The sequence below is a fragment of the Capsicum annuum genome, chromosome 6 (genome assembly GCF_002878395.1).
Source record: "Capsicum annuum cultivar UCD-10X-F1 chromosome 6, UCD10Xv1.1, whole genome shotgun sequence".
NCBI classification, from domain to species: domain Eukaryota; kingdom Viridiplantae; phylum Streptophyta; class Magnoliopsida; order Solanales; family Solanaceae; genus Capsicum; species Capsicum annuum.
The window spans coordinates 225,794,479-225,810,183 of record NC_061116.1 but is presented as its reverse complement, the minus strand read 5'-3'; the positions used below and the strand labels follow the sequence as shown (position 1 = coordinate 225,810,183).

The 15,705-nt window shown below is 36.1% G+C and overlaps 1 protein-coding gene across 2 annotated transcripts; it reads left to right on the top strand.

Moving 5' to 3' along the window:
* Positions 1-1,526: 1,526 nt before the first annotated feature.
* On the top strand, positions 1,527-14,560 carry LOC107875353 (cyclin-C1-2). Of its 2 annotated transcripts, none has more exons than XM_016722041.2 (9): positions 1,527-1,816; positions 1,933-2,039; positions 6,578-6,617; positions 12,033-12,077; positions 12,367-12,485; positions 12,604-12,718; positions 13,414-13,458; positions 13,611-13,758; positions 14,117-14,560. In XM_016722041.2, the coding sequence occupies exons 1-9, from the start codon at positions 1,785-1,787 to the stop codon at positions 14,219-14,221; spliced, it is 756 nt and encodes a 251-aa protein (XP_016577527.1). In that variant the 5' UTR covers positions 1,527-1,784; the 3' UTR covers positions 14,222-14,560. The 2 variants fall into 2 exon arrangements, with proteins under 2 accessions (XP_016577527.1, XP_016577529.1); XM_016722043.2 differs by having other exon boundaries at positions 1,537-1,816; positions 13,895-14,560.
* Positions 14,561-15,705: the final 1,145 nt, after the last annotated feature.

Here is a 15,705-nt window from a genome sequence, read left to right as displayed (position 1 = left end):
GATGACTAATGTATCTTGCAAATACTACAAGGCCTGATATAGCTCTTTTTTTTTAGTTAATTCGTTAGCAAGTTTACAGTATCGATCTTATTGGTCATGCTGATTTTGGGTACTTATCTGACCTACATAAAGCTCGGTCTCAAATTGGCTATGTGTTCATATATGGTGGTACTGCAATATCTTGGAGATATACAAAACAGTCTGTTGTAGCCACTTCATCGAATCATGTTGAGATAATAGCTATTCATGAAGCAAGTTGAGAATGTATATGGTTGAGGTCCATGATACATCTCATTCGAGAAAAATATGGTGAGAAATATGACAATCTACCCATAATTTTATATGGAGATAATGCATCATGCATATCACATCTTAATAGAGGACTCATCAAAGGAGATAGAGCGAAGCACACTTCATCAAAGTTTTTCTATACACATGAGCTACAAAAAGAATGGTGAATTAACATGCAACAGATTCGTTCAAGTGACAATGTGTCTGATTTATTCACCAAGTCTCCTTCAATTGCAACTTTTAAGAAGATGGTGCACAAGATCGAAATGCAAAGGTTCAGGGATGTTCTCATTAGGGGGAGTTAATACGCGTTGTACTCTTTTTTCCTTACGAGGTTTTATCCCACTGGGTTTTCCTTGTAAGATTTTTAATAAGGCGGCATATATGTATATTATCTATCAATTAGACATTAAGGGGGAGTGTTATAAATGTACCATATATAGTGAATGTCTACTTTACCATATATAGTGAATACTTACTTTACCATATATTGTGTATGTCTATTTATGAAAAAGTTACAAACCCTAAGGTTAGTTTTTACCTATAAATAAAAGGATCTTCGTTCGTTGTAATTCATCTCTCAAGACAAATAAGAATTACTCTCTATTCTCTCTATTCTTCTTCTTTGCTTTATATTTCATAACAAATGCTTTAATTTCAATTTTTTCCCTTTTTAGTTCGTTTTTAAAAAGAATAATACTTTAATTCCAACTTTTTCCTTTTTAATTCGATTATAAAAAACTGACCTCTTTTCTTTTTGTACTTTAATTTCAATCTTTTCTTTTTTAGTTCGTTTTAAAAAGAATGACCTCTTTTTCTTTTTTGACAATAATTTAATTCTAATTTTTTCCTTTTTAGTTTGTTTAAAGAAGAATAATACTTTAATTTCAACTTTTCATATAACATGTTTGAGACTGCAAGATTAAAGAACATTTTGGTACATTTCACATAACTCTAATTTAAAACGACAAGATTAAATTCTTTTTTTTTTTTTTAAACTCCGGATCAAGATAATATAGATCATTTTTTTTGAAACGAAAAAGTACAATTTAATAAATGGCATTTTCTTTATTAAACAAAAAAAGAAAAAAAAGACCACATCATACAGTAATAGCATTAACCAAGATTTTGCGTTGGGCCAACTCCTACATGGGCCTTATAAATCTGATTTTACATAAGTTATTAAGCCCAACAAAACAGAGATTTATTTAATTTAAATAACATAAATACCAATCATTTTGAAGTAATCATATACATAACATTTGATTTTTATAATATATTTAGAGAGTTGAGATTTTTTATAATATTGAAAATGTAAATTGTGTATTTGTGTAATTTTTAGATTTATTTATTATAAAAATTACTACATGTTATTTTTTTTGTTTGCTTTCCTTTTTTGTCTCTATAAGAAAGAGGAAAAGCAAACTAGAAGGAAGTTAAAGTAGCTCAGATTCCAATTTACGATTCTGTGTTTATCCCCACACTTTTATTAAATGGCTGCCAATTTCTGGATTTCTTCTCAGTTGTATGTCTACGTTAAACTAATACTTTTCTTTTTTGTCTTTCAATCCTGCTTGTTCTTCTTTGTTTGTTATTGATAGATTTTTTTTTTTTTTTTTTTTTTTTGGTATGTTGCTGCAGTAAAGAGCTTTTGGAGGCAGAAGAGGTTGATGTTGTGCATCCGTTGGATAAAGAGAGGGGCATTACTCTCGATGATTTCAAGCTCATCAAGTGGCACATGACCAATTGTATGCTATTCCCTTTTATCTTTCTATCTCTCTCGATGTTTCTTTTATGACCAACTGTGTGTTATACTGTTGTAATTGGAGTTGTGACCCGAATTTTGTTGGTCCGGCTCTGAAAGTTTCGCCGTGCGACCCATGTTTGTGATTTTCAATGTGAGGGGGTCTGTGGTGGTAGCGTAGGGATCGGGCCGATAGGACTTATTTGTACGCACATACTATATAAGTGCAATTAGTGGGTCGGTTTTGAACATTCAGAAATTACGCCATTCTCCACATTGTACTCCTCTCCTTTCACAGTGAAATTCCTCTGTTGTTCTTATTTTTCTTTTACTTGTGGTTTGCATATTCTGTCCGAATCATAACAATGCCTGATACATTTTACAAAGGGTATATTTATGTGATTTTTTTAGCATTGGGGTGGAACAACCTGGGTCCGGGAAAAGGCTGGACCAAAAGTGTTATGAATTTAACCAAGATGGAGGTCCTATTTGCAAAGATGTCAAATTACATTTGGGACCTCGGGAAAATGTCTATATATAGTAGAGGAATATAATCTATTTGGGCTCATGTTATGAAATTGTCTTTTATTTTCTTAGCTAGAGTTTTAGCATTCTGGAATCTCCCTTTTCTATTTTCCTTTTGTTTCTACGATGAATTCTTATTTCAATGTATGTGACTATGGTTCTCCTTATCAATATGATTCCCTATCGTTACAATGATGCTTTCATTGTCCCTCCTCTACCAAATGGGTATCATCTTCCTTTCAAACTCCACCAGCCCCATAGAACAAGCAATTTCTTACTGCACCTTCATCATCGAGCCCCACTTATCCACCTGCAATTTTGGAGAAGATATACACTTCCCTCAAAATCGTGCAGGATATAGTGGTAGAGTCGCAAGAACTTACCAAACGTATACTTTCTTCTATTTGCGATGTGCGATCAGTGTTGCAGGAAGAGATGCAATTGGACTCCTCTTCCATTGATACTCTAGAGAATTCAGATGCTATAAATATCACCTCTGTACCAGAGTCAGCTTCCATTGATAGTAACACCGAGGTGGCTGATTTGGTAAACTCCCATTTGGATTCAGAGCTCCCTGGTCTTGGTGTTGGAGATACAATACCGCAATACATTTTCTCCGACGTGCTGTCCGGTGCTTCTATTGATGCTACCGAGCTCAAATTCTCACCTCTCTCTTTCTTCGTCAAGGGACCACTAGAGTTTGACTGCAAGGTATTCGATAGATTGCCGAAGAGGGATATTTCTGCAGAATTTCCTAGTCCTAGTGCACCTATTGGCTCGTTTCCACCTGTTTTGAGCATTAACGACTACAAGTGGGTGGGTACTGGGCAGCTACGTGATTCATTCGACATGCGCCAATACAACCAAATTAAGCTCTTAGGTTGTGCTCCTCTTTTGATTAATGCTTTAACTTTCTCATTAGATGCGCCTAAATTGTTCGATAAAATTGCTGAGAGAAGTAGATGTTTTTCAATGTTGTATGACTCTGAATATATAGGTGAGGTTGAAGTGTTAATTGAATGCAGTGATAATCTTACAAGTTTTTGTCATTCCTACAAGCTACTGGGTATATCTATATCTATAGAGAACTCATTTTTGTATCCTTTTGATCGGGTTGCTATTTCTAGTGTGGAGAGGTACGCAATTGATCAATTCAGGCATGTTGAGGCCAATTGCAAGAGGAATATTAGTGTGGAGAGGTACATATTAGAGACCGCTAATAATTTTAGTGGAAATTCCAGATCGTACATCTGTCCATTGTCTTATAGTATGGCACGTGCAACAATTTTATCCTTATTGATTGAGCTCTCTTCATCCGAACGAGTAGAACCATGCTTGCCTCTTCTGTTGCCTTTTAACTTTGGGTGTAAGAATGGAAATTTTACAAGGCAAATTAATCTGGAATTGGTGATTTGTCATCCTGCAAGAATACTTGAATGGATTGATTCTCTCAAGGGCTCGATGTCACTTTCGCCTCAACAAGAACAAGTTGAAGGAATTTTGTTGCTTGTTGGTAAGATTGAAGGGTCGTCTGACTATGATTATGACTCATGGGTGGTGTATGTACCTAACGACAATTCTTTTCAAGCATTAGATGTGGATGCATCCTCTGGTTTGAAAAGCAAAAAGAAGGATCAATGTTGGAAGTTGCTTTAGATAATGAAGCTTTGGAAAAATTCTTTTGGGTTGTTAGCACTGACAAAGAGGAACATAACAACACCATGGTCTCCGTACAACTATACTCGAACCTTGAGGACAAGGTTCTTATTGAGGGTGGGAGAATTGTTATGAATTTAACCAAGATGGAGGTCCTATTTGCAAAGATGTCAAATTACATTTGGGACCCCGGGAAGATGTCTATATATAGTAGAGGAATATAGTCTATTTGGGCTCATGTTATGAAGTTGTCTTTTATTTTCTTAGCTAAAGTTTTAGCATTCTGGAATCTCCCTTTTCTATTTTCCTTTTGTTTCTACGATGAATTCTTATTTCAATGTATGTGACTATGGTTCTCCTTATTTCAAAAGGGTCTATTATATGATTCTTAGCATTTGTAGCGGGGCAGCCCCGGTCCAGGGAAAGACTAGACCACAAGGGTTTACTGGTTGATTTTTAGCACTGGGGCAAGGCAGCTCGGGTCCAAGGAAAGGCCAGACCAAAAGGGTCTATTGTGTGATTCTTAGCTCTCAAGGCATAACTTTAACAGTATAATAAGTTCAATGGTACATCTGCCCCTGCATGTCCGGTGTTCTCAATGTAGATTTACTTTTGGGAATTAACGTAAAGTACATATAGCTTTTTTAGGTTAATTTGAATTTTCAAGGGTATTAATCACTTGCTGGAGTTTGCAGATTCGGTTACATTAGATTTTACTTATGGGAATCGATGTAAAGCAGTAGCTTTTTAGGCTAATGTATGGGAATCGACGTAAAGCATGTAGCTTAGTTTTTTAGGCTAATGTATGGGAATCGACGTAAAGCATGTAGCTTTTTAGGTTAATGTATGGGAATCGACGTAAAGCATGTAGCTTTTTAGGTTAACGTATGGAAATCGATGTAAAGCATGTGGCTTTTTAGGTTAATGTGAACTATTCAAGGGTATTACCCAACTTGCTGGATTTTGCTGGTTATGTTAAATTGTGTGGGGAGTTGTCGATGTAGATTTTACTTATGGGAATTGACGTAATGTACATAGCTTTTTAGGTTAATTTGAATTTTCAAGCGTATAATAACTTGTTGGAGTTTGCAGATTATATTAAATTATGTTTTCAGCTAATGCTGTTTACTTCTTTCTTGATTCCGTTTTGCGACTTTGTTAGCTGCATCTTTTTTTCCTCTTCATACCGATTCCTGAACTGCCCATTTTCAAAATGTTAGCTTTACTCTGATTTGTTTAGTAATTACCATATCGAGTATACTTTTTGCTAGATCATATGGATGAGCTCCGAAACTCCCATCATTTTCATACCATATATGATGAAGAGCTGTTGTCTTCTTTTTCTTTTCAACAACTGAATTTAGTTAAATTTAATGATCATGAAAAGAGCACCAGCGAGTGCATCTAAGTACAAAGAGGTGGCTGAAGAGCTGTTATTTTGTCTTTACTGTCATTGGGTATATTTGTTCCAAGATTTCTTCGACAATCATAATAGTAATAACAGCAGTACATGTCTTTTTAAGCCTCCAGGGTGTTGGTCTAGGGTTAAGAGCGTAGTTTCGAACTCTGCTCCAAACTGAAGTCTGGTATTTAAGTGTATAAGAGTAGAGGACGTGCCCATTATCTAATTTTGTCAGTTTTTTTCTATCGACCCAACTCTTGGCTTGTCCTAAAGTTAAGAATTTCTTTTCCTTTTAAGCTATTTCTAGTGTTATGTAATAATTTCCGATCTTGAAAGGAACTAACACCATTACTCAAGATCCGAAGACCAGAAATGGGAAATTTTTATGTTGTAATTGCCTTTTAGTTTGATCTTTTCGTTGATTACCCCAAGCTATTAAAACTGATATTTAAGATATATTACATGCTTAGAAATTACATTGAGCTTTGGCGGTTTGTTTTGGAAGAATGAAAACTGAATGGGGAAAGCTGATGTGTGCATGTGCTTGATCCCCTTGGCATGAGTGTCGGATATTCTGCTGAAGGAGATTGTCGGCTATGGGATTGGAAATTTTAGTAAACAGAAATGGAAAAAACTCCGATTCACCTTAGTTATTGTAATATCATAATGATACATTTGTAATTAAAAATCCAACTTAGCGAAAATATTTGTCCAAGTATGTAACATAGAAATAATTGAAACCTTCAGTATTCCTCTTGAACTCCACTTATATTTTCTTGAACATATTTTACTTGCATTCAAACTTCTCAGAATTTTTGCTTTACTCATTTGCTTTTAATGTATATGTGACTGGTTACCTGGCTTGCAGTTTTTTATTATCAATTATAATCTTGCACATTACAAATTAATTAACTTTTTCCATTTTGTTTGTTTGTGTTTCATTTTCTGCTCCCTCGCAGATGTTGCAAAATTGGCTCAAAGTGTGAAAGTGAGACAAAGGTCTGTTTTCTCTCCTCATGTGCATGTAAAACTTCTTTTGTAAGTAATAAGCATTTCTTATGTTCTTTCATCAGCATCGCTGTTAAGATCCTAACGATTCTTTGAGGATCAGAACCTTTAGCTGAAAGACTGGAAGAGCTATTTGGTCTGAAAAAACATGGTTATTTGATGTTGTGATCATGTCATATTTTTTTGATAATGAGACATGGTCAATATTTGTTTAGATCTTTTATTTTCCTGGAGGAAGACATTGTTTCTCTACATTTATGTGATCATATATCTATGATTCTATTCTATTACTTGGATTTGTGAGAATTGAAAAATATTATTGAATGATGTGTTGACATAATTACATCAAGACCCTATTTATAGACACTATAGGATTTTGTATATACTATTCCTATTTCCACACATATTCTAACACTCCCCCTCAAGCTGGTGCATAAAAATCATATGTACTGAGCTTGTTACAAATGTAATTAATACGAGGACCGGTGAGGGACTTGGTGAAGATATTTGCAAGTTGATCATTTGACTTAACAAATTTTGTAACAATATCTCCCGAGAGTATCTTTTCTCTAACAAAGCGACAATCAATCTCTATGTGTTTAGTCCTCTCATGAAATACTGGATTTGATGCGATATGAAGGGCTGCTTGATTATCACACACACGTTCCATCTTACTGGTTTCTCCAAATTTTAATTCTCTCAGCAACTGTTTGATCCAAACCACAAGTTACTACAACCATTGCTCGATATTCTGCTTTTGCACTAGATCGAGCAACCACACTCTGTTTCTTACTTTTCCAAGACACCACATTACCTCCTACTAAAACACAATATCCGGAGGTAGAATTCTGCCCAATCAACAGCTGTGTATCCAATGATATGCTCGTGACCTCGATCCTCAAAGAGTAGTCCTTTACCTGGAGCTGACTTTATATATCGCAGAATACAAACAACTGCATCTCAATGACTATCACAGGGGGAAGTCATAAACTGACTTACAATACTCACAGGAAAAGATATGTCAAGTCTAGTCACGGTGAGATAATTCAACTTTCCAACCAACTGCCTATACCTTTTAGGATCACTGAATGGCTCCCCCTGTCCTGGTAGAAGTTTGGCATTTGGATCCATAGGAGTGTCAATGGGTCTATATCTCATCATTTCCGTCTTTTCAAGAATACCTAAGGCATACTTGCGTTGAGAAATAACAGTACCTGATCTGGACTGAGCAACCTCAATACCTAGAATCAGTCTGCCGAGGTCTTTGGTTTGAAAATGCTGAAAGAGATGTTGCTTCAATTTAGAGATACCATCTTCATCATTACCGGTGATAACAATATCATCAACATAAACCACCAGATAAATACACAAATTTGATTGAGAATGTCGATAAAACACTGAGTGATCAACTCCACTACGAATCATGCCAAACTGCTGAATTACTGTGCTGAATTTTCCAAACCAAGCTCGAGGAGACTGTTTCAGACCATAGAGTGATCTGGGCAATCGATATACAAGGCTACTAGACTCCCCTGAGCAACAAAACCAGGTGGTTGCTCCATATAGACTTCTTCTTAAGATCACCATGCAGAAAAACATTCTTAATATCCAACTGATAAAGAGGCCAATGACGAACGGCAGTAATGGATAAGAAAAGACGGACAAATGCTATTTTAGTCACTGGAGAAAAAGTGTCACTATAATCAAGCCTAAATATTTGCGTGTATCCTTTGGTAACAAGGCGAGCCTTAAGCCGATCAACCTGATCATCTGGACCAACTTTGACTGCATAAACCCAACGACAACCAATAGTAGATTTACCTGCAGGAAGGGGAACAAGCTCCCAAGTACCACTTGCATGTAAAGCAGACATCTCATCTATCATAGCCTGCTTCCATCCTGAATGAGAGAGTGCTTCACCTATAGTCTTAGGTATGGAAATAGATGACAAAGATGATACAAAAGCATAATGGGGTGATGATAAACGATGATAACTCAAGAAAGTATAGTGTGGGTTAGCATTACGAGTGGAACGCATACCTTTTTGAAGTGCAACTGATTGACTAAAAGAAAGCAAGTCCGCAGTAGGAGCAGCGTCCGACGCATGACATGAATCATCTAGGACTAATAGTGGATGCGAACGACGATGATAAGTCAGAAGTGGTGGCACTGTAGCAGGAGACGTAGAAGTAATCGTTGATTCCTTAAAGGTTGGTTCGGGTAAGTCTGGAGATATGGGTAAGACCAAGGATGGTGCGAGTAAGACTGGAGATACGGGTAAAATCTCAGAGATATCAGGACGATCAGAAGATATATAGTAAGGTTGAGATTAAAAAAAAGTGACATCGGCGGACATAAAATAGCGACGAAGATCTGGTGAATAACAACGATACCCTTTTTGAACTCGAGAGTAACCAAGGAAGACACACTTGAGAGCATGAGAGGCTAATTTATCTTTTTCAGGGGCTAAGTTATGAACAAAATATGTGCTCCCAAAGACACGAGGGGGGATAGAGTAGAGATGTGACTGTGGAAACAATATAGAATGGGGAACCTTATTCTGAAGGGAAGATGATGACATTCTATTAATTAGATAACAAGATGTGAGGACTGCATCGCCCCAAAATTACAGCGGAACATGGGATTCAATAAGAAGAGTGCGAACAGTCTCAAGAAGATGCCTATTTTTTCTTTGCGAGCAGTCTCAAGAAGATGCCTATTTTTTCTTTCTGCTATACCATTCTGTTGAGGGGTGTACAGACATCTTGTCTGGTGAATAATTCCTTGATGAGTCATAAACTCCTGAAACTGAGAGGATAAGTATTCTAAGGCATTGTCACTATGAAAAGTACGAATAGAAACACCAAATTGAGTTTGTATTTCAGCACAAAAACTTTTGAAAATAGAAAATATCTCAGAACGATCTTTCGTTAAGAAAACCCAAGTACATCTTGAAAAATCATCAATGAAACTTACAAAATAACGAAAATCTAAAGGTGAACTGACTCTACTAGGACCCCAAACATCAAAATGTACTAATGCGAAAATAGACTTTGAACGACTCTCAACACTACGTAGGAAAGTAGCACGGGTGTGTTTCCCAAGTTGACATGACTCGCAATCTAATGTGGATAAACTAGACAAACTAGGCACCGTCTTTTGTAGCTTGGATAGACTCGGATGTCCCAAACGTTTGTGAATTAGGTCTGGAGGATCTGTAACGGAGTATGTTGTGAAGGAATTTGAAGAGGTGAGATGGTAAAGGCCTTGTGATTCATGTCCTGCGCCAATCGCCTGTCCCGTACTGCGGTCCTACATTAGAAAAGAGTCATCAAGAAAAGTTATGCTACAATTAAGGGCACGTGTCAAACGACTAACAGATGCAAGATTAAAAGGACAACCAGAGACATAAAGAACAGAGTATAGTGTGACAGAAGATTAGGGTTTAGCTTGTCCAATTCCTTTTGGTTTTGTTCGGATCCCATTGGCTAAAGTAATAGCAGGAAGAGATTGTGAATAAACAATATCAGACAAAAGAGATTCGTTACCAGAAATATGATCAGAAGCACCTGAGTCTACAACCCATAATCCAAGAGTACTAGACTGTGAAACACAAGCAGGGCAACTGAGGCTACTTGTGGAGATGTCTGCTTACTTGCTCTATACTGGAGGAACTCATCATATTCTGTTTGGGCAATATGAGCATTATTGGATGGTCGATTAGGCTGTGGAGATGTCTGCTTACTTGCTCGATTTCTAAGGAACTCATATTCCTTTACAGCAGCAGGATCATAACTGGGTGGTGGACCATGCAAACTATAACATATATCCTGAGTGTGTCCAACTCTATGACAGTAACTACACTTCGATCGAGATTTTCCAAAACGATCTCCTCCTCGCCGATTTTTCATAGGCTGATATGTTCGTTTTTCTATGGTTTGAGATGCAAAAATAGAAGAGTCAATAGTGGGTGATGAAACTACTTTGTGACTGGGAGGCGCGGCAAGACGAAGCAGATAAGAGAATAACTCATCAATTGTAGGAACCGTAGGACCATCTAAAATCTGATCACGTACAACATCATGGTCAATAGAAAGTCCAGCTAGTGTAAGAACTAAAAACAACATCTGTCTGTGCTCTTGTTTTTTTTCTACATTTGCAGTGACGGGCATCAATGTATCAAATTCTTCCATGACTGCTTGCACTTGTCCCAAGTAAGTAGACATATCGGATTCCTGTTTCCTCAAGTTGGTCATTCGAGCTATAACATCATAAAAACGACATATATTATTAGTGTATAAAGCACGAGCTTTTCCCTAAACTATTTAACACGTCTGGAATGGACGAAACAAGGGCATCAACTTGGAATCAATAGATTGCCACAAGAGACTACATAGTTGAGCGTCAACTTTCTCCCATTGCTCTTTAGCTTTCGCATCTTCTGTGCTAGACTTTTCCTTTTCATCTACCACACTAGCCTTGCTCGTTAAATGATCTTGGACACCTTGACCTTTGCACCACAACTCAACCGAGGAAGCTCAGGCTAAATAATTTGAATTTCCCATTAAAGGTTCGAAAGTGATCATAGGACTTGAACTTCCAATTCGTATATTATTGGAGCCAAAAATATCATGCCCTAAAGACATCTTGGTAATTTGACTTTAAAACTCCCAAAAACCAATTGCTGGAAACGGAAAACAGTTACCAAAATTATAAAGTTGCCGGATTTTAAGTTTCGGCGATCGGAATCTCCAAATACTTGACGGAATCTGGAAAAGAGTATGTGGTTGGAGTCGGAATAGACCAGCGACTCCAACAGAAAAAAGAAAAACTGAAAAATTCACACAACCCACAAAATTAAATATGACGCAAATCAATCACCGGAATTGGCATGACTGAGGTTTTTTTTTTTTTTTTTTGGATGTTTCTTACCAACTCTCTGATACCATGTGAGAATTGAAAAATATTATTGAATGATGTGTTGACATAATTACATCAAGACCCTATTTATAGACACTATAGTACAATCCTTTTCCAAGTAGGATTTTGTATATACTATTCCTATTTCTACACATATTCTAACAGATGTGAATATGGAGGAGAATGTACTAGTTGTAGCTCTTTTATAGACTTGCTTGATAAGAGAGGAATGTCAATGCTCTGATACCACTTAAGTGTGGCTTGTGCTCAATCTTTGGATCATAAGATGTAGAATACCTATCAACATAGTTATATTTTTCATCACAAACATTTTACGATTGCTCTTTGGACCTAAGTGTTTGTTCGTGTATCTCCTTAATTTTCACAGAAAGGAACTGACAATGTGTGTGCGTGTAATTTTTTTCTTAGAGCACCTGTTTTTGCTACTTCCAGAAATATAGTCTCTAATATGTGGTTTATTTCCAGGGTTGTTGCTACTGCAGTTACGTACATGAGGCGCGTATATGTCAGGTATATCATCTATCTTTGGTATTAGGAGGACAGTACACCATTCATTGTAAATTATTTACTTAAATCAGAAAAGTGCACTATTAGATGTACCTTCAGCTTCTTCTTCTGAAGGGTACATTTCTTTAACTTCTAATCCGACAAGACACTACCAAGACATAAATCCATATTGCTTTCAGCCAATGAGATTATGGTCAACTAATCACACTTATGTTCTACGAGCCTACTATTGCTTCACCTTGAACCATTCTACTTTACCATTCTCTCTAATTATATTTTTTCTTGTCCATAGGAGAAGTTTGACCGAGTATGACCCTCGTCTGGTTGCTCCAACTTGCTTGTATTTGGCATCAAAAGCAGAAGAAAGCACTGTACAGGCCCGACTTCTGGTATTTTACATCAAGAAATTATGTAAGTGCTTCTTTGATTACAATGGCGAAGTGCTTCTTACGATATCTTATTGTTGCTATATACCTAATTTAGTTAATTTCTAATTCAAGATGTTGATTTTTCTGGTTTGCTTATGCAGATTCTGATGAAACGTATAAGTATGAAATAAAAGACATACTAGACATGGAGATGAAGGTTTTAGAAGCCCTAAACTATAACTTAGTCATATATCATCCATATCGTTCATTATCTCAGTAAGTATCTCCCAGATATTCTTTACATTCAAAAGAAGAAAAAGTTTTATTGCTTGGCAGCTTAATCTATCACCAGCCTTGTGCCAAATGATTCCTGATAACCCCCATTCCGGCTCCTCTTGAGAAGAATGTTATTCCTTTCCCTTATATGCCCTAAGTAAACTACTGCTGAAGCTTTCCGTACTTTGAAAGTTTATTTTACAGGGGTGTTTAGTGTAATTTACCCTTTTATTAATGCAATAGTTTCTAATATGAATGATCAGACTAGAGTAGATCACCATGTATTTACGTATTTTGCAGTCTTCAAGAGTTCTTTAAGCATGTAAGTATAGGTTCTGATTTCATAATTATGTGCATCTATTCGCCTGTAACAACTAAAAAGCTGGCTTCAGTGTCTCATTGCTGAATTTACATTTTAAAAGTGAGGCCTTTGATTTGAGCATAAATGAAATCGTTCTGGTGGATGTTTCAAAGTTTTTATAGTTGGATGCCTCATTAATCCAGTTGCCAGATAGCTTTCTATTGCTGGACAGTCTCTAAAGAGCTTAAGCATCTCCAATGTCTTCCAGAGCTTGCGTTATACTACAGAATTTATATTTTCTTCTCCTTTTGAACAACCATATTATCATCTCTCATGCTCTGTCGAAACAATCAAATTATGGTCTTCCTTACTTGATTCTCAACTCAATTCGCAGGTTCCTTCGGGACGCCGGCATGACTGATACAACTCAATTGACTTGGTAAGAAACTATCGAAGGTTTTCATATCTTTGACTTCCAGTTGCGGAATTTGACAGATTTCTACAACATATTGCGCAGTCCATAAAATGTTTCTCCCAAATTCTACATTCATTTTGTTTTAATCCTGATTACTTCTGAATTCGTTCTTTTAGGGGACTTATAAATGACACCTATAAGATGGACCTGATTCTCATACACCCACCACATTTGATTACTTTAGCCTGCATGTATATTGCAAGTGTGCTGAAAGATAAAGAAACTACTGCCTGGTTTGAGGAGCTTCGAGTTGATATGAATGTGGTATGTATGCAAGCTTAACTCTTTGTCGTTGATTTCGAAATATAACAAGACAATCGTAGACTATTCCTTATTTCATTTTATTTTTTTCTGAGAAGCGACTTTACATTATCTTTTACCCAAGTATTATTTCCTGTAGATGTATTAAGAAGGGGAGCTTTGGAGTAATTGGTAAAGTTGTTTCCATGTGACTAGGAGGTCACGGGCTCAACCTGTGGAAGCAGCCTCTTGCATAATCCGAGGTCAACCCGTGGAGGACCTCAGATTGCTGCAAGAGAACATGCCGTGTTTGTCCGAGTTTTCTGGTTCGTAGTGTATTCTTTCAAACATCATCTTTTAACCAAGTTCTCAATGTTGACAGGTGAAAAATATAGCAATGGAGATACTAGATTATTATGAGAATCATAGATCGATCACAGATGAGAGGGTGCTTGCTGTCATGAGCAAGCTAGCTGGAAGGTGTTGATACCAGCGCACCCAGCCTCCGCGAATCATAGATTGATCACAGATGAGAGGGTGTATGCTGTCATGAGCAAGCTAGCTGGAAGATGTTGATACCAGCGCACCTAGCCTCCGCTTTTGTGCGGGCACTATACGTATTGAGAAATTCTCTCAAGTATTTGTAAATATTCGACTGTGAACCAGTTATTATGTATATTAACTTGAAGTCGTCGTAGGAACATAAACATCAAATCCCTGATACTTGAGCATTGTGACATTTTCTGTTCCTTTACATTTGCTTGTCATCAAAGGATAAACGACATCTCCAGTGTAATGTTTCCAAATCCGTCCCGATACCTCTCAAGGAAAATCTCAAATTTGGATCCCAGTTTGATGAATTAATATGAGTGTATCATATTATGAAGATGTTATAGACATCTAAAATTTGTGGGACTCTTCAAGAAAAATTCAAATTCTGTAAACTACTAAAAATTAATTATATGTAATGATGTCGCATAAATTTTGCTTCCTTTGAATATGCATCATGATATGTTTGAATCTTAAAATAAATATCGTTCTTGATCTATACAATACAAGATATACACATATCAATAATTCATTCCTTTTTTTAACTACTAGGGATCAAAAATCATCGATTTTAGCATTTCTCCTATAATCTTAAACATTAGGCAAGTCTTTCATATACTTCCTCTATCATAATTTAATTTTATATTTTTAATCTTAATAAGTTTAGTTCAGACAACTAAATAACTAGCCGAGCATATCATGTACCCTTACTGTCCCAGACTCCTATTTAAAGGGTAACATATTCTCTGAAACCGACATTTTGAATATCCCATAAATTGATGGGTATTCGTAAAAAGATCTATCCCACAAAATCATGGGATATTCATAAAGAGATCATCCTGTGTTTGAGAAATACGCCACTAACAGCTCTCGAATTACGGAGAAAATCGAGAGAAGAATCGAGGAACAGATTTGTAACCACCTCGTTTATCAATAAAATTGTTGTTTATTCATATTTTTATTTGTGGTTGAAATTTATTTTCCACAAATTAAATTATATTGGAAACAGAAGTTTTTCAATACTCATGGGTTGCTGATCCTAATTGCTATGTGAGCAAATTTTCGATATAGCTTTTGCCATCTTTTATCATCTTGTAAGTATGAGGCAAAGATATATTAATATAGCCATGTCATGTCAAAGTATACTCTCTAATTCTACACTGGCTTTGACAAGCTTGATTTTGGACAAATTACTATTTCTTCCGTTTCATAATAAATGAATTGTTGAATTTTGACACACATATTAAGAAAAAACATTAAATACATAAATTTAACATAATTTTTCATTTTTATCCCAAAAAAAGAAAAAGTTACCTTTTAATACCTTTTCAAAAATTAATTGGTTGTCAAATCATAAGGGCAAATTTGAAAAAAAATTCAATAATTTACTTATTTTGAAACATCAATAAATACCCCAACAAT